This window comes from Myotis davidii, unplaced genomic scaffold (genome assembly GCF_000327345.1).
Source record: "Myotis davidii unplaced genomic scaffold, ASM32734v1 scaffold60, whole genome shotgun sequence".
In the NCBI taxonomy this organism is placed as follows: Eukaryota; Metazoa; Chordata; class Mammalia; order Chiroptera; family Vespertilionidae; genus Myotis; species Myotis davidii.
The window spans coordinates 3,373,817-3,396,301 of record NW_006293007.1 but is presented as its reverse complement, the minus strand read 5'-3'; the positions used below and the strand labels follow the sequence as shown (position 1 = coordinate 3,396,301).

The 22,485-nt window shown below is 54.0% G+C and overlaps 1 protein-coding gene across 1 annotated transcript in view; it reads right to left on the bottom strand.

Moving 5' to 3' along the window:
• Positions 1 to 22,485, bottom strand: part of DYNC1H1 (dynein, cytoplasmic 1, heavy chain 1) — a gene marked incomplete at its 5' end in the record, with an annotated part of 56,683 nt that overhangs the window by 14,717 nt on the left and 19,481 nt on the right. Inside the window, 31 exons of the mRNA XM_015565837.1 lie at positions 351 to 555; positions 651 to 865; positions 950 to 1,111; positions 1,204 to 1,318; positions 1,748 to 1,881; positions 4,181 to 4,310; positions 7,070 to 7,233; positions 8,116 to 8,281; positions 8,951 to 9,072; positions 9,149 to 9,598; positions 9,784 to 9,924; positions 10,052 to 10,282; positions 10,712 to 10,939; positions 12,609 to 12,765; positions 12,912 to 13,150; positions 14,705 to 14,917; positions 15,107 to 15,290; positions 15,451 to 15,694; positions 16,803 to 16,962; positions 17,780 to 17,880; positions 18,114 to 18,396; positions 18,985 to 19,179; positions 19,268 to 19,456; positions 19,537 to 19,702; positions 20,235 to 20,408; positions 20,490 to 20,656; positions 20,849 to 20,995; positions 21,179 to 21,388; positions 21,462 to 21,572; positions 21,784 to 21,897; positions 22,017 to 22,172. Of these exons, the coding sequence (XP_015421323.1) occupies positions 351 to 555; positions 651 to 865; positions 950 to 1,111; positions 1,204 to 1,318; positions 1,748 to 1,881; positions 4,181 to 4,310; positions 7,070 to 7,233; positions 8,116 to 8,281; positions 8,951 to 9,072; positions 9,149 to 9,598; positions 9,784 to 9,924; positions 10,052 to 10,282; positions 10,712 to 10,939; positions 12,609 to 12,765; positions 12,912 to 13,150; positions 14,705 to 14,917; positions 15,107 to 15,290; positions 15,451 to 15,694; positions 16,803 to 16,962; positions 17,780 to 17,880; positions 18,114 to 18,396; positions 18,985 to 19,179; positions 19,268 to 19,456; positions 19,537 to 19,702; positions 20,235 to 20,408; positions 20,490 to 20,656; positions 20,849 to 20,995; positions 21,179 to 21,388; positions 21,462 to 21,572; positions 21,784 to 21,897; positions 22,017 to 22,172 (5,673 nt within the window). The remainder of the gene's footprint in view (positions 1 to 350; positions 556 to 650; positions 866 to 949; positions 1,112 to 1,203; positions 1,319 to 1,747; positions 1,882 to 4,180; positions 4,311 to 7,069; positions 7,234 to 8,115; positions 8,282 to 8,950; positions 9,073 to 9,148; positions 9,599 to 9,783; positions 9,925 to 10,051; positions 10,283 to 10,711; positions 10,940 to 12,608; positions 12,766 to 12,911; positions 13,151 to 14,704; positions 14,918 to 15,106; positions 15,291 to 15,450; positions 15,695 to 16,802; positions 16,963 to 17,779; positions 17,881 to 18,113; positions 18,397 to 18,984; positions 19,180 to 19,267; positions 19,457 to 19,536; positions 19,703 to 20,234; positions 20,409 to 20,489; positions 20,657 to 20,848; positions 20,996 to 21,178; positions 21,389 to 21,461; positions 21,573 to 21,783; positions 21,898 to 22,016; positions 22,173 to 22,485) is intronic.

Genomic DNA, 22,485 nt, shown 5'->3' with positions numbered 1-22,485 from the left:
GCCAGGCCCGGGAAGCCCTGCCCCCGCACGCCCATCCGTCTACACGGAACGGCGGGGCTCCTGTGCTACACGGGCAGAGCCAGGGCCCTGTCTGCCCGCACAGCCTGAGACGTTTACTGTCTGGCCCTTTACAGAAACAGTGTGCGGACCCCTGGGTGAGGAGAGCACAGGCCCGGACACAGGCGTCAGTGAGCACAGCAGAGAACACTGTAGGGAGAACCGGGGGCAGGAAAGGGCGGTGACAAGGAGATGTCGACAGAGGTGAGGAAAGAGAAGAGCAGGGTATCTCTGTTGAGGGGACGGCCCAGGGGCGACCGTGAAGTACCACAGGGCCCCGCTCTGTGACCCACCTGGTGAAGAGTCTGGTGGACAAACACACAGCTGTTCACGATGGCCTCCCGGTGTGACGGTGGCTGCGGCAGTTTGTCATACACGACCGGCATGTAGTCGGGCACAATGTAATTCGGCTTCTCCAGGTCCATCTTGCTGGTGAATTCTTTGCCAACTTGATAGAGCGCTTCCGTGGACCAGTCCCCAAACCAGTTCAGCACACACCTGCGGGGAGACCCGAGTCTCAGACGGCGGCCAAGGCAGGGTTTGCCCCGGAGGGAAACCACGTGCTGGCCTGGAGCTGAGTGCAGACCGTGTACCTGTTGAAAAGAGCCGGGGACGTGGCCGCGCGGTCCTTGAGCCCCTCGGAGGACGGGTTCATGGTGAAGACGACGTGGAGGTTGCGGATGACCTGGCTGGTGAACCACTTGTACAGCTCCTCGTGCGAGTCCAGCATCAGGCCCTCCTTCTGGGCTCCCTCTTTGCACTGGGTCATCAAGGTGGCGTACTCATCGCCTTCGAACAGACCAGGGACCTACGAGATAAACAGCACCATGCCCGACGGGTCCTGGTGACGCCACCCCGCAACAGCCACCAGTGCAACAGGCCACTGCCTCACCTCTCCATTGGCCAGAAGCGTATTCATTCGCTCCAGGAAGCCAGAATCTAACACGTTGGACTCGTCCATTATAAACGCTATCTTTTCATTTTTGCAGCCAGAACGTCTCAGCACTGTCCGAAGGTCTTCGTCAAAGTCTTCCCCCGTGTACTTCCTGTGGACCTGCGGGGGCAGCGGCAGGTTAGCCCTCTGACCCCAGGAGCTCCGGGCAGGAACCAGACCCACTGCTGGATGAAGAGCCTACGGAGACCCACCTTGATCTGGTACACACTCAAACCGTTCATCCAGGCCACGAAGCGGGACAGGGTGGTTTTTCCTGCTCCACTGACCCCGATCAGAAGCAAGTGGCCTTGAGGCTGGCGGAATATTCTGAAACGGTACCGGAGAGAATACATTTAAGGTTTTACACTGCATTCCCCTTTTGATACTCGTGTTCTGCACTTTTCTAGGATTCAGTCTACAACATTTCTAATGTGTTTTAACTTGAATTTGTTAAATAACAATTTAACATTTTTATTTGCCAGGTCCAGTGCGATGAAAAGATCCGATGGCACGAGGGAGACAGGACTAGGACAGGGCTGTCAGCACAGGTGTGCAGAACTAGGAGGAGCTGACGGAGGTCTGCTTAGCAGGCAAGTGGGGGACAGAAAAGCGGGACTCATAAAGAAGGGGGGTCCCTTGGCTGGGGGGGCTGAGGTGAGACTTGGGAGGGTCAGTCGTGAGAAGAGCACGGGTGTCTGTACCAACCCCCCACCCCCAGAGCAGCTCAGTGGGGAGCTGTGACAACAAGAAGCCCACCGGTCGATCCTGAGCACGTGGTCCAGCACTTCATTAAACAGGACCAGAGGAACGTCAAGTTCCTCTTCATAGAAGACTTTCAGCCTCGCTTTGACATAATCTCTTAACTCTTCTTGGTCTACTGGGATGTAATCCTGGAGAAGAAAGATAAGACCCAAATTACTAAGAAGAAATGATCTTAGTTATTACACCAAAGTCAATTATAATTCCACATTATTGAATGACCTTCTGTTAAAAATGCAATAAAAGATGTCATTTACAACACAGCCAAGGAAAAACACAAGGTAACTGGGACTAGATCTGGAAACACGGAGAATCTGCAGAGAAGGCTGACTCCCTGAAGGCACAAGGGAGACCTATATAAGTGGAGAGAACCACGGTCCTGCAGAAAAAGCACTGACCGTGCACAGGACACTCCCACCCACAGACAATGGGATCCCAGCCGAAATCACAGCAGTGGGTGGCAGTTTTGCTGCAGCCTGACAAACCGATTCTATGTCATTTGGAGAGGAGAGGCCCAAAGGGTCAGGACCTCCCTACAGAAGAGCCAGGGGTGAGGCCCTAGATCAGACAGACTTATCGCTGTCATCAGGAGGATGTGGTTTGTGCACAGGAAGCGACAAACTGATCAGTGGACAGGACGGAGCTCTGAAACAGACCCGTGCACACAGAAGTCCATTTTGATAGTGACACTGCAGAGTAGAGGTCATTCAACAAACGGTGCTGGGACCGTGGATGTTCATGGGAAAGAAAATGCGTCTATAGCTCACTCCATACACAAACAAAACTACTGATGAATTATGGATTTCCAATAGTATTCTCTATAAGAACATTTGTTTCGCCCGGCTGGTGTGGCTCAGTGGTTGAACTTCGACCTATGAACCAGGAGGTCCCAGTTCAATTCCCGGTCAGGACACATGCCTGGTTGTGGCTCAATCCCAGTAAGGGGCATGCAAGAGGCAACTGATCAATGATTCTCATTATTGCTGTTTCTATCTTTCTCCCTTCCTCTCTAAAATCAAAAACATATTTAAAAACAACAAAAAACATTTGTTTTTCAAAAACCACCGAAGAGTGAAAAGACAAGCCACTGGGAGGAGCTACTGCCTCTAACTGAAGGATTGGCATCTCGAGTCTGGAAGTGAACTGCAGATTCTAGCACAAGCATGTCAAACTCCCCAGCCAATGTAACGGTATGTAAGAAACATTTTAAACAAAAATTTTGTTAGCTTAATTCTTACAATATCCTGTTATACATAATTGTTAATAACGAACTACAATATTTGCTAATGACTGATTACTATAATTGTGTTGCATTCATTTCCCTTACACGCCTTATGCGCAGGCGCACCATTTCTCTCCACTAATACCAGCAGCGAATATTTAAGCAGCTGATGGCCATGTCAGTCTTGGACTGACTTGTTTGCTGTGCGCAACAGGAAATATGTTGCTTTCAGAGAACAAAAAAAATAGGCTTATTTGTGTTATGCTTATTAATTTGTGCAGCTCTTCAGTGTCTGATGAGTTAATGGTCAAGAAAAAATAATTTTTATTAACATTTTATGTTAACGATGACTCATTTACCTCAGCCCTTCGTCTTCAGCATGTCTCTACAGAAATAAACCTACGTGTCTATGAAAATTGAAGCTTGTTTTTTTGCAGCCACATACACTTAACCCTTGGTTATTTGGCTGTGTGGCCGTGGAGTCGGACAGGCTTCTCCAGCGCAATGAACACACCCGCTGCTGCCTTTGCTCCCGTCAGGCCCTCTGCCTGGCCAGCCCTTCCTGCCGCCCAGGAGGCCCGCGAGCCTGTGGAGACCCGACGCCAAGACCTCTCCCGACGGCCACGTCCCTGTCTCGCCCCTTAGACTGTGACCCTGACCCGCCCCCGAATCAGCTGCTACCAAATGCCATGCACAGCAAGAGGACAACTCCCTAAAGTGCCCCACCTCCTCCTCAGAGAGGACGGCTCGCGGCTGTGCTGGAAACGACGCCTGTGTGGGATCTTAGTGCATGAAACGTTCACACAAATGAGGGAAGAAAGAGTGAAGGGGAAGCAGAAGCTCTCCCTGAAACGCACTGGAGCCACATCTGCTGGCTGGAGCAGCCATCGCATGGAGATAAGGAACAGCCGTCCAGCCACTCCAGGGACTCTACCCAAACCCCTACGTTATCGGCGGCTGCAAAGACGGTCATTGTCGTGCATGTAACCACCTTCATTGACAACGCACTTCCAGACAGACACCTTTTTTGGTCAGAGGATCATTCTAACCGACAGGAAGGCAGAGGAGAGGGCATGGCTGACTGACAGGAGGCGGGAGCAGGGCTAACTGCAGGGCCAGGTCACAGAGGAGAGGTCAGGGTCACAGAGGAGGGAGCAGGGCTGACAGGTCACAGAGGAGGGACATGGCTGACTACAGGGCCTGGTCACCTTGGACAGCCAGTTGCTGTACAGGATGGGCCGGCTCATGGCTCTCTCCTTGTCGATGTTGGGGAAGTGCTTCAGAGCCACCATGTCGATGTTCTCGTCGGTCCAGCGCCGCTCCTCGTCCTCCACAAGCCTGCCGGGAGAGCAGCATGTGAGTCCGGAGGTCAAAGGAGGGGTGGGAGGGGAACACCAGGTTGTGTGTTAATGGTGTGACTCCAAGGGCTGAGATCAGTCTTTCCCAGAAATGTTCATTTTCTACAAATGGAAAAAACCTGAGAATCTGAAGTCAAGATGCTTAAGCAATCCAAAGTTTTACCATCCTATATAATAAAAGGCCAGTATGCAAATTGTCCCCTCAATCAGGAATTCCACCAGGGGACCGGGCCAGCCTGCCAACAGCCCGCAGCCCCTCTCCCCAGCCGGCAGGACCTCACCTATGCACGAATTCATGCACCGGGCCTCTAGTTAAATATAAAACTCTGAGATCTATGGCCCTACATGGAAAACAGCTCCTTTAGAAAGGCTTAACCACGTGGTTTAAGAAACCGTGGTCCAGGGCCTCAGCTTGTTGAACAGAGCTCTGAGCGCAGGTGCTGAGGACAGATGGGAACCGCAGTGTGCAGCTCTGGAGGTGCAGGCTCGTGAAGAAAACAGCAAGCAGGCGAGCTGTGCCTGTCCTTACAGCTGGGAGGGGACCTTGGGAGGTGACTACACTGAGCAGGCATGTCACCGAGTTACTGCAGTCAACCAGAACTGAGATGCATGGTGGCTATGCCTACATCCAAATCTAAACAAAATCTTTCTCTGGTATTTTTGGAAAGCTGTGAAAATTGCACTACAGCTCAAAATTCATTGAGCTGTATTTTTACTGATTTCAGAGAGGAAGGGAGAGGGAGAAATAGAAACATCAATGATAAGAGAGAATAACTGAGAGGCTGCCTCCTACACACTCCCTATTGGCGATCGAGTCTGCCACCCAGGCATGTGCCCTTGCCTGTAATCAAACCCTTCAACCCGCAGGCCAGTGCTCTATCCACTGAGCCAAACCGGTTAGCGCTCAAAATTCATTTTTTAAGTTAAAAAAGGGAGAGCAAGCCCTGGCTGGTGTGGCTCAGTGGATAGAATGTCTGTCAGCCTATGGACTGAAGGGTCCCGGGTTTAATTCCAGGGGTCGATCAATGATTCTCTTTCATCATTGATGTTTCTATCTCTCCCTCTCCCTTCCTCTCTGAAATCAATACAAATACATTAAAAAAAAAAACGGGGAGGGGGAGAGTGAAGGTAGCTCACGTAACAACGAAAAGACTGCATTTTTAAATATATTTTTTAAATGTATATTTTATTGATTTGTTACAGAGAAGAAGGGAGAGGGATAGAGAATCAGAAACATCGATGAGAGAGATCGATCAGTTGCCTCCTGCACGCCTCCCAGTGGGGATGTGCCCGCAACCAAGATACATGCCCCTGACCGGAATCAAACCCGGGACCCTTCAGTCCGCAGGCCGACGCTCCATCCACTGAGCCAAACCGGTTCGGCAAGATTGCATTTTTAAACCACAGAGCTGCCAGGGCTCATGCTGCTGCTTCCCCGGCCCTGCTCATGCACCTCGCTCTAGGCTCTCAGTAAGGCAGTCCGTGGGCCCCAGAGATGCCCTGCAGCCTGGCCTGAAAACCATGGGTCTATACGGCAGCACCAAGACCCCAACAAGCCGGGATGAGAAGATCTGCCTGGGGGCAGGACATTGGTCTCCAGGAGTAACTGCCAAACGCTTCTTTCTCAGTCTGTCAGCCTGGAGGCAGCTACTGGCCGGGCTTTCCCAGGGGAGTAACTGCTAACTACCTGCCAGCGACCCCCAGCAGCTGAGATTAGCAGTGGCCAGAGGAGCTAACCTGGTCCTGCTGCAGATGGCCACCTGGGAGGGCGAGGGCCTGGCCCTGCGTGCATCCGCTCTGAATCCTCCCTGTCCATTGTGAGATCTGGCTCATGGGCACGTTTCCCCAAATGACATGCAATAGGAAACTTGGTGCTGTTTTAAATGCCAAGTCAGTTAAGACCTATTGTTTACTTAACGTTTAGTTAAGGCAACACAAATTTAACTTTTTCTCACTAACCTAAAATGAGCCTAATATTCTCTGAAAAATTGCAGTGTTGAAATACATAAAATTAAAACTGTAAGAAGAAAAAACTGACACAAACATTAGGAATTTATTGTAAAACAAAGGTTGTATGGAATTATAAAGAAGGCAAGAAAAAGGTCCTGATTTTACAAGGTCAGTAACTTTCAAGATTCCTTAAATGAGAAACACTCAACTTTTTACTGTGACACTTGGTCTGACTCGGACCACAACTGGCTGTGATGTATACTGATCCCCAGTCATTAGCAATTCCCTTCCCAAAGTAACAAGGAAAACACGAAGCTTACAAGACAATAGTGGACACAAGTGGCCAACAGTGGGAGAGAAAACCAATGCCTCAGACGCAGCTGCAACCCCTTGATGCGAACCAAGACGGGGGACAAGGAAGGGGGGTGGCTGTGGAGGCCGCATGCCACATCGTGTTAGAAGGCATTTTAACTCACCGGTGAACTCTGCGCTTAGACAGGTCATTACAGGTAACTACCTTGTGTGGTGCCCACTTGATAGAGGGTAAGGTGCCTCCCCAAGGTCACAGGTAACCAGGGGTGGGCGGCCACAGTGGGCTGTCACCCATCTGTTAGGGGTGGGCATGATGAATCCCAGACACAAGGCTGCCCTGGCCGCCTCCATTCCTTCCATTCCCAGCTCAGAGCTCAGCCTGGCTCACAGAGGGCGGGCAAGCCTCACGGAACCCCACTCAGAGGGTCAGAGTGACTCAAAGTGGGGGGACGGCACTGCCCAGATCCGTGGCCTTACCTGTCTTGGAAGAGGCGCAGGGCTTCATGGGCCCAGATTCTGATGAGCCCTTCCACAGGCAGAGTCTCCAGCGGCCTCAGGGCCTCGAAGATGCCCCGCACCCACCTCGTCATCTCACGGGGCGAGTAGATGTAGTGGGGCTGTGTGTCCTGGGTGAACCTCTCCTGCGGGCACCGGGAAAATGGAGTTACATGTGAGTATCTTAAGACGTGAAAAGTGGTCGAAAGGCCAAATGCTGTATAACATTCTTATATTAAAAATAAAGAACCTAGCCCCAGAACACTTAAGGATGGATTAAATAGTGTTGGAGCAACTGGACAACTGTCCAGAACTAAGTTAGATCCAAGTTGCTCATTTTATGTTGGAAAAAAAACAAAAACAACCCCTACAAAATACTCTTCTAAAAATATTTTTTTCAATGAAATTCCTAAGTTGAGCCTTTCTAGGCATGATTTTCATTAAAACCACAATTGAAACAAAGAAAAGGATTTACAATGATGACAACAATAATTTTTTTTGGGAAAAAACTACAATTATACAAAATTAAAAACAATTTTAAAACTGGGTAAGTTGTTGCAACCTGCCCGGCAGCGCTCCCAAAGGCCTGGAGCAGATGGACGATGGCCGGGCACGGAAGCGGGCGTTCTCTCACGGCCCTGGGAAAGGCAGGCAGGCTTCCCCAGGGATGTCGGGGAGAACCACTGGGCTCATCCAGTGGCAAAGGAACGCTTCTAGTAAACATTAAGATGCTAACGAGGAAAGGCAGAGGCCTTGCAGGTGGGGGTGAGAGTCCAGCCGAGAGCCGTGAGACAGCAGGTGCCACTACAGACACTGCGGCCCAATCAGACAGGCTCCGCTCAGCCCCAGCCTCATAGGGAAACAGTGCAGGGCAAGAAGCAGCAGAGAAACCTCGACAGTCACGACCTGCGCAGGGGAACACTGGGCGGAAGACTCTGGAGAAAGGCTCTTGGCTAAACGAGGGGTTGGAATAAAGCTGTCTCCTAGCAGAGCCCTCCCATGACCAGAGGGGCGGAGAAGCCGCGTACCTGAGACATGGTGTAGAACTCCACCATGGCGGCGGTGAGCGGCTCCGCATACGTGCGCAGCGACGGGATGAGCCGCAGCATGGCCCGGTTGAAGGTGCCGTAGATCTGCGTCAGCGAGGCGGGCCCCGGGTAATCCACGTACACCACAGGCACATGACGCAAGAATCTGTGCAAAGACAGCGGGCTCAGCCTCCCGGTGAGGAGCGGTGCCCCAGCACGGCACCCGTCTGGGCCGGACCCCAGGCTGCTCCCTAACCCACCTACACAGGCTTCACGCCAGTCACCTGAGCTCACACCAAACAGCTCAGGTCTGAGCCTGACACCTAACAGTAGATGCAAAGCACTTAAGAAAGAATTAAAACAGCGCAAGGCTTGCTCTAACCGGTTTGGCTCAGTGGATAGAGCGTCGGCCTGTGGACTCAAGGGTCCCAGGTTCGATTCCGGTCAAGGGCACATCCCCAGTAGGTGGTGTGCAGGAGGCAGCTGATTGATGTTTCTCTCTCATCGATGTTTCTGACTCTCTATCCCTCTCCCTTCCTCTCTGTAAAAAATCAGTAAAATATATTAAAAAAACACACAAAACAAAACAGTGCAGGCTCATTTCAGCCTTTTCCTGGCCCTGCAGACAGTCTGGGCAGATCACTGCTGCCCGAGGAGTGGATGCTTCTACCGCCAGTGCTTCCCAGCGCACAGCAGTGCAGGAGCCCAGGAGGGGCCCCAAGATGTCAGCCTTTTGTTACCTTTTTACAGTTAAACCAGATGTTCGTTGTGCCGCCTATAAAGCCACCCTGGAATTCGTGGGTCAGGCCAGTGAGGTCAGCAGAGCTGGCATTACCTGTGAGAGAGAGGCTTTCTCCCAGGATCTGTGGGCGGATTGCAAGCCCCGACAAACTGGATCCTCTCCAGCTTCACCCAGGTTTGGTCTGAGGTTCGGTAGAAGCCTCCATGTTCCACCATCTGAGGGAAGCAGGAGGGGACACGTTAGGAGCATGTGCGCAAACCCGGGGAGCAGGGCTCGCGGGCGTAAACAAACCTGTCTGATGAAGGAAATGACCCTCTGCGTCCCGTACTTGTCCATGTCTGGCAAGTTGATTTCATCACAGAACAGCACCAGCCACTTGCCCAGCTGGACGGGAGCCAGGACGACGCCGTTGGGCGTGCGCCGGTACTCGCAGTAGTGGTCGAACGTCTTCAGCAGCAGCTCTGGAGTAGTGGCGCTCGAGAAGTTCAGACCCACCACCTGCAGGCAGGACGACACCATCAGCATCAGAGGGCCGACCCAACCACGACAGCCTCCTGCCCGCCTCCCGCCGTCACACAAGACCAGTGGCTTGTGCTCGGCCAGCCAGGTGTACAGGAGGGCTTCGTGGCGGACCGTGTCCAGGGTCGGCACGACGACGTCTGGGGCCGCCACCTTGTGGGTCTCCACTTCAATCTGAGGCACCTTGGCCTGCCACGGCGACCACTCTCCACTGATGGACACCTACACAGAGACGGGCGAGCAGTCACCCCGGGGCCCCCGTGCCTCCTCACAAGACACGCTCAGTTTCACACAAATCAGAACTAGAATGAATCGAAGAGGAGAAGCGGCTTCTAGAAGTGGAGAGGGGAGTCCGAGTCCACAGCGAGGCTGCACTGAAGGGGGAGGCTGCGCCTCGGCCCACTGACCTCGTAATCAATGATGGGGATGTTGGGTGCAGCGGGCAGGGGCACAGTCGTGATCCTTCTGATGTACTCGCCCAGCTCTGCCCTCATTTTCAGCCGACTGTCCCCAGACAAGGACCAGAGAATGGCATAAACCAGATACCGCTGTGGAAAGAGAAGCAACTCGTTTTCCATCAAGTTCCCACAACAACAAAGCAGACGTCCATGCAACATTAACCCTGAGTGGCTCCTGGACGCTCAGAGCACACGTAGGGCACGTCGTTGCCCTGACCTGGATGTAGCGCTCCAGCTGCTCGATCTGCATGGGGAAGTCGGGGTGGTTGGCGTTGTACTGGGCCACGTTGCGGCAGGCCTGGTGCAGCATGGAGAAGAGGGAGCCCAGGCAGCGCAGGCGGGTCAGGTCCATGATGTGCTCCAGCTTGAAGGCGTGCTCCAGGGCCTTGGTGACCAGGCCGTTGGACGTGAAGTACGGCTGCATGATGGTTGCCGCGTCCCTTTGAATCTGCGAAAGGAAGGAAATGCCACGTAACTCATTTCAAGGGCCTGGGCACTTTCAGCGCTTCTAATCCAGGCCCGGGCGGGTCACTTGATCTCAGGAGAGTATATTTTGGATTAAAAAATGAAGGATGAGCTCAAATGACCAATCCTCATCCCTTCATTCTGACGGTTCTCAAAGATCATGTTTCCTAGGAACACTGGTTCCCTCCAGCGATGTGAAAGGGCAGACGTCCATCAGTCTGCACGGGAAGGAAGCAACAGAGGGCTCTTCTCGCTCTCCCGCGTGCTTTAGCTTTGGCAGCTGCAGCGGCGGGGCTTCCTCAGGGGCGAGTGTAACACAGACCTCCAGAGAGTGCCTGCCTGGCTCCCGCAGTGTGTGTGGGACGGGGGGAGGGGGAGACACAGCCCTCGGACCCGGGCTCGCGGTGCCTACCTGCAGCATCGGCGATGCAGCCTCCTCCCCCTCGTCCTCCTTGCCCTTGCGCCGGCGCTGGGCCTCGTCCTCCCCTTCGTCCAGGGGGATGCTGCGCAGCCGGGCCAGGAAGTTGTTGAAGATCATGTCTGTGCTGAGCACGTCCTCACTGAACCAGACCATGCCGCAGCGGGACACCGTGGCCAGGGTGGCATACTTCAGGTCCTGCACTTCAAACATGATTCGCACCTGGAGGGAAAACACCAAGCAGGTTGAACGATGCAGGTTTGGTAGAAACTGGATGTTAAAGTTCTCTTTCCTATGTATGCCCTGAAAGAGTGATTTCTATCCAATTTTTCTGCACTTCGTTTAAAAGAAAAAATATCTGTAGTTAGTTCGCATCATTACAACCTCCACTAACCTCTCCCCGTGAGAATCTGGGCAGGAAAAGTGTGGTGGTGAGAGCAGTGACACCCGACAAAACGGGCCCTTGGAGGAGAAGCCACGGCTCCGGGAAGGGGACGCCAGCAGGGAGCACCCTGCTCATCGTGGCCCATGCTCCCGGCTGGAACCCGCTCGGCCCTCAGCAGTGCCCGGGGCAGGCGCACAGCGTCTCCACGTTACAGGCGGGCTGGGGCTTTCCCAGGTCCCACAGCCACCAGATGGTGAGGCGGAGATCAAACCAGATGCCCAGATTCCGGAGCCCCACCCTTGGTGCTCACCTGCCTCCGGGAGAGCAAGCCCTCTCCGACAACAGAGACCCTACTGGACAATGCGCTCTGAGAAAACACCGACTGGTCAAATCCAGACACGCGTCTGAGTGGGCACAGCTGCTCCAGCCAAGCACCTCGGTCATGCTCCGCTTCCTCCTTTCTCACACCCGCCTCTGGTGGTCCATCGGCCACTCCCTACACCTTCGCTTCCGACCCACCCCCATGGCTCTGCCTGGTGCCAGGCAGCCTCCAAAGGTCCCTTTGCTCCCAGCCTATCCTCCAACCAGCAGCCAGAGGGGTCTTTGGCAACCAACAGTGACACTCTCCTGACAGACTCTCCCATGCTTCCAGCTCACCCGGCGGGCAGGCTCAGTCCTCACAAGGACCCGAGGCCCATGTCCTCTGTGATCTCACTGCCTCCTCCCCTCATCTTCCACGCCAGCCGCTGCCCTCTGCTTCCCTCGCACACACCGGCACCTGCCACTTCTCCTGCCATCTGTCCCTTCACCCAGAACGCCCAGAAGGCTCCTCTCACCCTCAATCCTTACTAAGACCCACCTTCCCAGTGACGCCTTGGCCGCCCCAGCCGACAGGGCAGCCTCCCCCTGCCACCAACACCGCCCGCCCTCTCCCAGCATCCTTTTTGCTCACACCATCGCCTCTTCTCCTGCCCATCTGTCTTCCCAGAGACTGTGAGCCCCAGGACTACAAGGGTTCTGTCCATGCTCTTTATTCCTGCACGCTCAGCATCTAGAACGGGCCGCACACGACGGCTCCAAAAACGCTGGGTCAAGAATGAATGTGAACCCTCGCCAGGCCTGCCCACGTCTCCACGTCTGCAGGCGGTGTGTTCAGGGCCTGATCCAATGCTCACCCCCAGGGACGGCCATGACAGCATTGCTATCTGAATCCCTTAGGTGCCACCTTCTCATAAACTGTAACTTCAGCAACCCTGCCTCCAACCCCACTCACGGGGTCGTAGGACGGGCTGAGTGTGCTTAATATTCAGATCGTGGAGAGTTACGTATAAGCCCTGTGAGATGCTTCTCACTAGCCCTGGGCGTGAATAACCCAGCGTGCAGGCTGACTGAAGTATCTGCACAACCAGCTGCTCCCCCCGGGAGCGTCTCCAGGGCCGGGCTCTGCAGGCACCCGGTCTGCAGTCGGGACGGGATGGGATGGGATGGGACAGAGGAAGTGCCTACATTGGGCGGGAGGCTGAGGCGCTCGCCGTTGGGCAGAGTGAGGAGCTTGTTGTCATCCAGCACCGAGTTCAGGTTCTCCACCCACTCCGGGTCCACGTCGCCGTCGAAGATGACCCACTGGCGTTTCTGCAGCTCGCCCCGCACGTTGTCGATGATCCTGTGGGAGGGTCACAGCTGAGGCTCACTGGGGTTAAGCTTTTACACGCTCGCCCTGTGACGGTTTCTCAGCTGACTGTGTAACTGCCGCAGACTCAGGCTGCAGAGCGCCAGGTCCCACTGGGACGCACTGACCGAGCGACTTACTTTCTCAGGACATGTGTGAACAGCCCATCGGTCCATTCCCTGGTGTTGGGGTCCAGGGTCCCGTACAGGTGGTCTTTGCTGATGGCCTTGGGATCGATGATGTGGGCCACGCCTTCCACCCCCTCGAGTCTCTCCAAAGCCTTGAGAAGAACGCGCCAGGCCATGCTCTTCCCGCTCCCCGAGGGCCCCACCATCATCAGGCCGTGGTTGATCTGGGTGATCTGGTAGAGCTGGAGGACCTGCAGGCAGACACACAGCACATGACCTTCCAGAGAGAGGAGCGAGCTTCTCCAGCCACTTCCCGTGTCAACAGCAAGAACTGTGCGGTGTGGCTTCTTAAAGGCACGTACTAGAACTTCCTTTTTTTAAATCCTCACCAGAGGATATGTTTTCAGAGGGGGGAGGAGGGAGATAAGAGAGACAGACAGACAGACAGACATCAATGGGTTGCCTCCATGTGCCCCAACCGGGAATGGAACCAACAACCTTTTGTTTTACGAGATGATGCTCCAACCATCTGAGCCACCTGGCCAGGGCAGCACTGAAACTTTTCTCTTTTATTTTAAAATATTTTTTTAATTGAATTCCGAGAGAAAGGAAGAGGGAGAAAGAGATAGAAACATCAATGAGAGAGAATCACTGATCGGCTGCCTCTTGCAAGCCCCCTACTGGGGATCAAGCCTGCAACCTGGCATGTGCCCTTGACTGGAATCGAACCCAGGACCCTTCAGTCCACAGGCCAACGCTCTATCCACTGAGCCAAACCAGCTAGAGCAGCACTGAAACTTTTTAACCAGAGATAAGTCACACAGGCCACACCTGCAAAACTATTTCACAAGGGTTGTAACTACACTGTGGAGAGCCCTTCGGTGAGTCAGGAAGGTGGGAGCCAGTGGAATGGGAGACGCTGACCCAGTTGCCTGACAGACACCAAAGCACCCCGACGCCCCAGGAGGGGAGACCACGGGTGTTCAATGCAGACAGTGCGCTCAGGCACATGCGCACTTTTCCTCCTGGGAGCCTCCCAGAGGAAGGGAAGAGGCCAATGCAGTATGTCAGTCATGAGTTTGTTAGAGACTTACACTGTCAGTCCTGGCACTAGAAAGTCTTGTAAATAAAACTCTCATTGGCGTAAACACTTTCTGTTGTAAATCACGCCCTTAGCGTTTTCAGAGAATGAACTATCGCACATAAGTAAAATTCTCAGGTAAGTTTTGCCCTCTCTACATTTAAGTTAAGAAAAAAGTACAGTCCTGGTGGGTGTGGCTCAGTGGGTTGGTCCTGGTCCCATAAACCAAAAGGCTCAATCCTGATGTGCCTGGGTTGCGGCTCAGTCCCTGGCAGGCCCAGACACTGAGAAGAAAGGTGATTGTTGTTTCTCTCTCCTCTTCCTCTCTCTAAAAATCAATAAACAGCCCTAACCGGTTTGGCACAGTGGATAGAGCATCGGCCTGCAGACTCAAGGGTCCCAGGTTCGATTCCGGTCAAGGACATGTACCTTGGTTGTGGGCACACCCCCAGCAGGGAGTGTGCAGGAGGCAGCTGATCGATGTTTCTCTCTCATTGATGTTTCTAACTTTCTATCCCTCTCCCTTCCTCTCTGTAAAAAATCAAAAAAAAAAATCAATAAACATAAATCTAAAAAAAAGAAAAGATAAAGAGAAAAGCCCACACAGGCGTGGGGACAAGCCATAAGCCCGCAGGCCTGGCCTCTGACAGCTCTAACTCCTCGTGTGCGTGTCCCGCAGTTGTCATGGCTGCAGCCACCCCACCAACGGAACAAGCCCAGGTACCTTTTCAACCCACATTCCGCCAACTTCTTCCCCGTCCCCGTACGTCAGGTACATCTCCTGACACACTCTCTTCAGCTCCTCCCGCAGCGCAGTCATCTCCCCGCGGTGGTACTGGACGCCGGGGAACACATCCGACAGGAGGCTGAAGAGCAGGGGGATGTCTTCCGCAACCAGCTTCGGCACCATCGTCTCACAGACGCTCTGGATCAGGATCTGCGCGGGAGAAGGGGCGAGCACGTCGCACTGCACGTCTAGCGGAGCCCCTCAGAGCCAGGCACCCTGTGAAGGCCCCCCCCCCGCCCCCGCAGTGCATTGCACCGAGTGCTCCCACGTGGTTCAATGTGGAAGGAAAGTTTAGCCAGTGCCCAAGGTTTCAGTGGCTAAGAGGACATGTGGACAAACCTCCTGTTCAGGCAGATTTTCTGCAATCTCTCCTTCATCCACTACTTCGCCTCGCTCTTCCTTCTCCCTCTTTATCTTCTGAATCCTCTCTCTCTTCACGTTACCCGCACTCACCAGCACACTCTTCAAAGCTCGAAGCCCAAAGTCATAATGGCTCTGAGAAGAGAGCTGCTCATCACACAGCCTAGAAGAGAAAGCGGCTTCTAAAAACCGTGCACTTTATGTAAAAAGTGCCGAGTCAGGAAACGTGAGAAGACGATGCAAGATGCACCGTAATTGGAGATAAACAATGGGCACGTTGGGCACCAGCTAGAAATGCGATCATGAATCACTGAGTCACTCACTTAAAGAAGGGGACGATCTTGTTGGCAAGGACTTCGGCCGTGCGGAAGCCCTGTGAGTACAGCATCACCTGGGCAATCAGCTGCCGGTCGGGCTTGGTCATGGCCAAGCTCCGGAACAGCTTCTTCAAGTTGTCTGGGAGGTTGGACCTGCCCGCGTAGCCAGGGTTCATGGTGATGAAGATGGCCATGTCCGGGCTCACCTTGACTTGTTTGTTCAGCAGCTCACAAGTAATGGGGGCAGAGGCTGAAAATCGGGGGAGAGCGTCAAGACTCACGATGTTCAAAAACTACATAAAAATCTCTCTAAAATTACAAAGCACCATTTCCCCGCTGGCCTCGAAGCCCACAGCCCAGGGCTTCAGGGAGCTGCTCCAGGCCTCTCCGCCGGCACCATCTCCCCACACCTCACCCACGGGCGTGTTCGACTGTGGAACAGATCGACCCCAGGCAGGGAGCCCTGCTCTAGGGGTGTGACACCGTGTGTCACAGGCCAACACTCAGCGAGCGATGCAGCCTAAGGACAGCTGCAGAAATGACACCAACCCAAGTGACACGACTGGCTTCGGGCACCAGTTCCCCTTTCTGAGGGTCGTTACAGACACCCCACTGAGCCAGCGGGGCGGCATGCACCGGCTCCAGGTACTGATTGTGCTGATTCTATCTGCTTTATGTAGAAGGTCTGGACATGTTTCATAGGACAAGTTACTGTTATTCTGGGATAAAAGGAAACACTGCAAGTTCAACTGTGCACAGGAACTACCAACATCGCCCAGTGGGTGCACTCATCCCAATGGGCCTCTCCCTCGGCAGTGATGCAGCCCTCGGAGCTCTGCAGGCGCTCCTATCATGACCTCCCAGCTCCACAGAACCCTGGCCAGACAGGTGGCGAGGAAGGCTGGCTCCGGGGAGGGAGGGAGAGCACCCAGGGTTCACACAGGCACGCTGTGGGAGGGGCACGGGGATGCTCGGGCTGGGCTGCTCTGGGACAAGCCGTGCAAACTGCTGATGCAGAGATCCCCGGGCTTCCCTTCCATCTGCACCCTGCCTGCAACAGTGAGTCCTGGGAGTGAGGGAAAAGCTCCCTCACTTCTGATCAAAGCCGTCCCCAGTGGCATTCCCCCCCCATTCCGAGTGGCCGTGGAGGAGGGGAGCCTTACTCTTTTTTTTTTTATTGATTTCTTACAGAGAGGAAGGGAGAGAGATAGAGAGTTAGAAACATCGAAGAGAGAGAAACATCGATCAACTGCCTCCTGCACATCTCCTACGGGGGATGTGCCCACAACCCAGGTACATGCCCTTGACCGGAATTGAACCTGGGACCTTTCAGTCCGCAGGCCGACGGGGAGCCTTACTCTTATCGAAGTTGGGGTTGGAGTGCTCCCGCAGCGCTTCCTGGATGCACTGCACCTGCTGGGACACGGCCGACAGCATCCGCTCCTCCAGGCGGTTGAACTCGTCAAAGCAGCCCCACGCTCCCACTTGGCAAAGGCCCACAAAGATGCGTCCCATCGCCTGAAACAGCAACAAGGGCGCTAAAACCAGCTGCCGCGGCGCTGGCTCAAATCCTGCCTGAGGTGACCTGTCCGACCCGGTCCTGGGCAAGCGCCATCTGGGAACCCACGTCTGCTCATCTCTGACGTGGGACTAAGAGCACCTCCCGCCCAAGGTGGCTGTGAAGATGTAATCAGGCTCACAGCGAGGCGAGGGCCCGCCTACCACAGCAAGAGCTTCATCAACAAGAGGGGCCCTTAGTGGGCAGAGGGGCCATCACACCTTTTCCTCTTGTGCCCAAGTCCTAATGACAAAGCTGTCATTTGTACTTTATCACTTTCTGTTGCTTAAAACATTTCTTTTAAAAAACATATTTTTTAAAAATTTATTTCAGAGAGGAATGGAGAGGGAGAGAGAGATAGAAACATCAATGATGAGGGGGAATCATTGATCGGCTGCCTCCTGCATGCCCCACACTGGGGATTGAGCCCGCAACCCAGGCAGGTGCCCTTGACTGGAATCGAGCCTGGGAACATTCAGTCTGCAGGCCGACACTCTATCCACTGAGCCAAGCCAGCCAGGGCCTAAAGAACTTTCTGCATAACCTGCATTTAGGACCCCTTCTTTAAGAAAAGCGGTATGCTGCACTAACGAGGGGACTCTGAAAACATGAAGCTCAATGTCGAAGCACAGGTGGGGACCGCAAGCTCCCGTCCCCAAAGGCCTCGGAGGCCCCGCTGGGCAACAAGGACGTCAGCTTTGAGAGGAGCAAGCACGGTATCCCCACCTGACCCTCTCAGGCCATCCAATTTCGCGTGGACCCCACAAAGCTGCTCACCTGGAAATCAAAGGTTTCGTCACAGTTGAAAACCAAAACAAAGCGTCCCAGCTGATGGCCAAGGGCCTTGACAGACTCGGTCTTCCCGGTCCCAGCAGGCCCTGTTACAGGAAGAAGGCGACTCAGTGCCTGAGTCCATCACTCAGTGGGACTCAGCTATATCTTTAAGACAACTGTAAAAAGCACTTCATTTTGAAAAGTAGATGTAAAAAATGAAGACAAATTTAGTTTTTAGAACACAGTAGCCACGTGATTAGGAAATATATGTGATGATTTAAATACACTGAGATCATTCAGTCTTTAAAATGACGTCCAGGATGGTGGAGTCACTTACCAAACGGGGACCCGCCCAGCCTGGCCTCCAGGGCTTGCGTCATGGTCAGGTAGCAGCGGTCAGTGAGGGGCGTCTGCACCAGCTTGTCCTGGACTCCCAGGTACTCAAAGCCATAGTTAAACTTGGCGTTTGCCATCTGGATGGACAGCTGCTGTAACACGTCCGTCTGCTTGGGGTCGAAGTAAAACCGCATCTGGCGGAGCCATTCGAAGGACTTGCTGTTGTCAATCTTGCTTTTGATCAGGGCCCGGGTGACGTCTCTCTGGTGAACCAGCTCGGTAATCTGCAGAGAGACCCACGAGAGCTCATCATGGCTAAGCAGTGCTGCGCCCTCTGGGCGTCTGGATTATTTGGGAGACCCACACGCAGAGCTGAGTTTGTCTTCACTACACTCCCAGGTGCTAATTCACTTTCAGAAACGCTGGTCATCAGTGTGATTAGAGTCAACAGCGGCAACGAACACGAAACACCTGCTAAGTACAAACTCTGCAACCAGTATACACCCCATTGAGAGAACAGCTGTCCCTGTCCCAGCCGTGTCTCTGCTGCACTGGGGGCGCAGAGCCCTGCCCACCTCACCGGGCCTGCCGACTGCCCCCGCGCCTCCTTGGAAGGCGACGAGGAGTGCAAGACCCAGGTCAAGGGCACCACCTCCCTTTCACCAGGAGAATGTCGCATATATAACCCCTGTGCTCCACCCAGGTTATTTTCAGGGGGGGACACAGAGCCCTAAACCCACCCCAGGGCATATCCCGTCTGCTAACTACTGTTCTCCCAAGTGCAAATAGAAAGTTTTCCAAAAAGGATTCAACTGCCTGAGTTGAAGGCACGGAGCCGAACGGGGAGGGAATGAGTCGGGCACGGGACTGACCAAGTGCTCCAGCTTCCGCCGGCGCAGCGGGGGCTGCTCCATGAGGACTGAGTCGGCCAGCACGTTGAGGGTGACCTCCACGTTGCTCAGCACAGACTGCAGGGTCGCTGCGTCCCCGTTCCCGCCCGTGCTGCTCAGGGCTGTCTCCACATTTTCAGACCAGGCTATCTGGGCCGACAAAACCACAAGCTGGGCCTGAAAGACACGAGACACAAGGTCCATAGGGTTGTTTTAGAGATGAGCCGGCCCTCACCTATAGCCCACCCCACGTCTACACTGTTACCTGGTATTTATCGATCCAAGTGATGTAGGTATTGGGGTCGATTGAAGTGGCTTTACCAAAAATCTCAACCTCCGTCACAGACTCAGCCAGGAGCTTGGCCAATGTGACTCTCATCTCCTTCTCCACCAGCGTGAGCCACTCGTTGATTTTGGGATGCTCGGTAATTGACACGGGAGTTTTAAATATAACCTGAAATAAGTGGAATCTAAGAATTAATGTGTGCAATAACGGGAGAGAAGCTTTCTAAGAGGCAGGCCCCAGCGAACTACCTCCTCTCCTTCTCGGGATGAAATGCCCAAGACGACAGAGTTGTCCTCGTTCAGGATGATGCTGGAAACGCCGGCGAACATTTTCTTGAAGTGCTTCTGTAACTTAGCTACATTCTTGCTGTTTCCAATGATTTCAAGCAAATCTTCGTCACCCACAAAATAGAACCTAGAATGGAAACAGCATCCGTATTCCTCAGATGTTACACAGAGACTAATAAAGGGGAACCAGGGCACAAGGCCAGGCTGCAGGTGCGTCTGCAGGTTCTCTCCAGCCTCAGCCTGGACTGGTCACACCCAAACTCCCCCTGCCCCCAGCAAACGTCCACCCTCACCTAATAAGACATCAAAGAGGAATTCAATAAATCTGACATCACGTATCTTACTTCACAAACTCAGTTTTTAAAAACCTGTCTGATTTACGCTAAGCACATTATTCAGAAAAGCGATGCCACTTAGAAAATAACCAGCACTAAATCTGTAAGCGATGCAAGCTGCCTGGAAGGTGGAGGTTAAAGGAAGCCTCGTAAACAAATCCAGGCAGGAAATTAAAGATTATCTGTTACACTCAGGAATCAGTGCGTGAAAGGGAAATGGTGCTGATTAAATGGATGATCGGTGACAAAACCCTTGACATCAAAAGTGACTGCCACAGGCCCAGAGGGAGGGGAGGGCTGGCAGCAGCACAGCGGAAGGCTTACCTGGGGAAAGATGACCGCTCCCTTTCCAGGTACTCGCCCAGTGCTTTCTGTATCTTCCCCAGCAGGTCTGCCAGCCTCTCCAGGGACCTCTGCACCCCCTGGATGTTGAGAACATCCATCACCAGGGGAGACTTGGAAACTTTTTTCATGAGCGCCAAAAACTCCGTGCTGATGCTGCAAGTCGGGTGGGAGCCGAGGTCAGCCTTGGTGTGAGGAGTGACTCCCGGCCCCGCCCCACCCACGGGGAGGCCCTACCTCTGGAACCGCTGGGTCTCCACGGGCAGCAGGTGCTTGATATCCGCGCTGCCCGTGAAGATGCCTTCCAGGTAGACCCAGCGCCTCTGCACGTCGATCCACACGTCAAAGAGGGCCATGATGCGATTCAGCTTGTCTTCCCAGCTCAGGGCGTCCTCCTCAAAAACCTGGTGGGCAGATGGAAGGAAGAGCTCAACCACTCACTCCCATTCCCAGCAGACACGCAGCCTCGCGGAGAACGCAGGGCGAGACCCGCCCGGTCACCTGGCTCATGTACCAGCACGCCAGGACTGCCTCCGAGGCACTGGAGGGCCAGAGCAGGGGAAGCCTGAGGGGAGGGGATGCTCCCCACACAGTACCTTGTAGTACGGAGACAGCTTCATGGCAGAGACGCTGTTGATGTGCTCTTTGACCTTGTTGAAGAGGTCGTCCCAGCCACGAATCAAGCGGCACTTGTTCTGGTAGTTAACCAAGTCTAACTCGTATGTGTTCCACACTTCTCTTATCTGCACCAAAAGCAGAGACGCAGGTCATCACTCTGTGGGCACTCACCACCTGCACGGCAACCGCGTGACAGGGACAGGGGACCCCGGGACAGAGGACCCAGATGGGGCTCCGCTGTTACACGGCGCGAGTCTACGCGGCAGCCCGAAACGTGACTCGGAGGTGCGGCCAGCCCCGGAATTCACCTGCTTCAAAAACTCCTCCAATGCCATCTCCCCCTGCGCCACGAGCAGCACGTCCTTCACGATGGCTTCGTTCTTCTGCAGGTCGACGTCCCAGATCTGCCCGAGGGTGAGCTCCGACACCACCCAGTTCACGTGCAGCCTCTTCATCAGCTGCTTCCAGTGGCGATCCTTCAGGGCCTCGGACTTCAGCTCGATCACCAGCATGTTGATCTATGGAGAGCCAGCAGGTCACCCGGGGCAGCACTTCCCAGTGGGCCCCCCGACTGCAGCGCCCGTCACCCACCTTCAGGTAGCCTTTCAGGAGCCGCTGGACGAACTCATAGGACGCGTACTGCCGCAAGCGGGCGGGGAAGTTTTTCAGCTGGTTCAGGAGGCCATCCAAATTCTGCCGAAGCTGTCGCGAGAAAAACCATGATCCCCAGTTAGCCAGCATTCCTCTACGTGTTAAAGATGGTTGTAAAAGAAACGTTAGGTTAGGCTGGATGAGCGGTACAGATGACACACAGGGGTTAGGTGAGTTCCTGTGAGCTCCTTGTTGGTGGGTCTCTATGGAAACCTGTAACTCCCAGGGCCTGAAGGCACACACAGACACTACTGAGATGTACCTTCCGAGGCTGCACTGACACCCACGGCTGCTCCTTCATCTGATCAATCTGCTCCCAGACCTTGGAGAGTTCCGACCAAACGCCCTTGAGGTCCTGTAATTCCTCGAGGGCCACCTGTGAGTAAGAACAGTAAGGCAGTGAGACTGGAAACAGAGGCCGTGTCAGGATGCAGCGGGTCAAGGGTAGAGTCAGGACAAGGAGCCGCGTCCCGGCCTCTCTGCAGTGGCTCGTACCTGGACGCGCTCTTCGCTGCCGCTCAGGAGTCCCGTGTCCGTCAGTTCCAGCGCCTCCTTGGCCTTCGCACACTTCTCCCGGTCGTCCTTCAGCCTGCCGAACTTGCCCTCGTAGATGGTGAGAGCCTGCAGCGCCTCCTCCGGGCGGAGATTGCCCTAAAAGGGGACAGAGCAGGGGCTTGAAGGCTGTGTCCAGGACAGATGGACACTGCGGCTCCAAGGGGGGCAGGGCGCCTGCTGGAGTCCTGGACACCTGTGGTTACAGTTCTGAGTGCAATGCTTACACCCACATCTGACACATAAAAATGTAAGGAAGTACACCTCTAGCCAGGCTCACCAAGAAACAAAGAGAGAGGACCCAAATAAACAAAATCAGAAATGAAAGAGGAGAAATAACGACAGACCCCACAGAAATACAATTGATTGTTAGAAAATACTATGAACAACTCTACTCCAACACACTAGACAA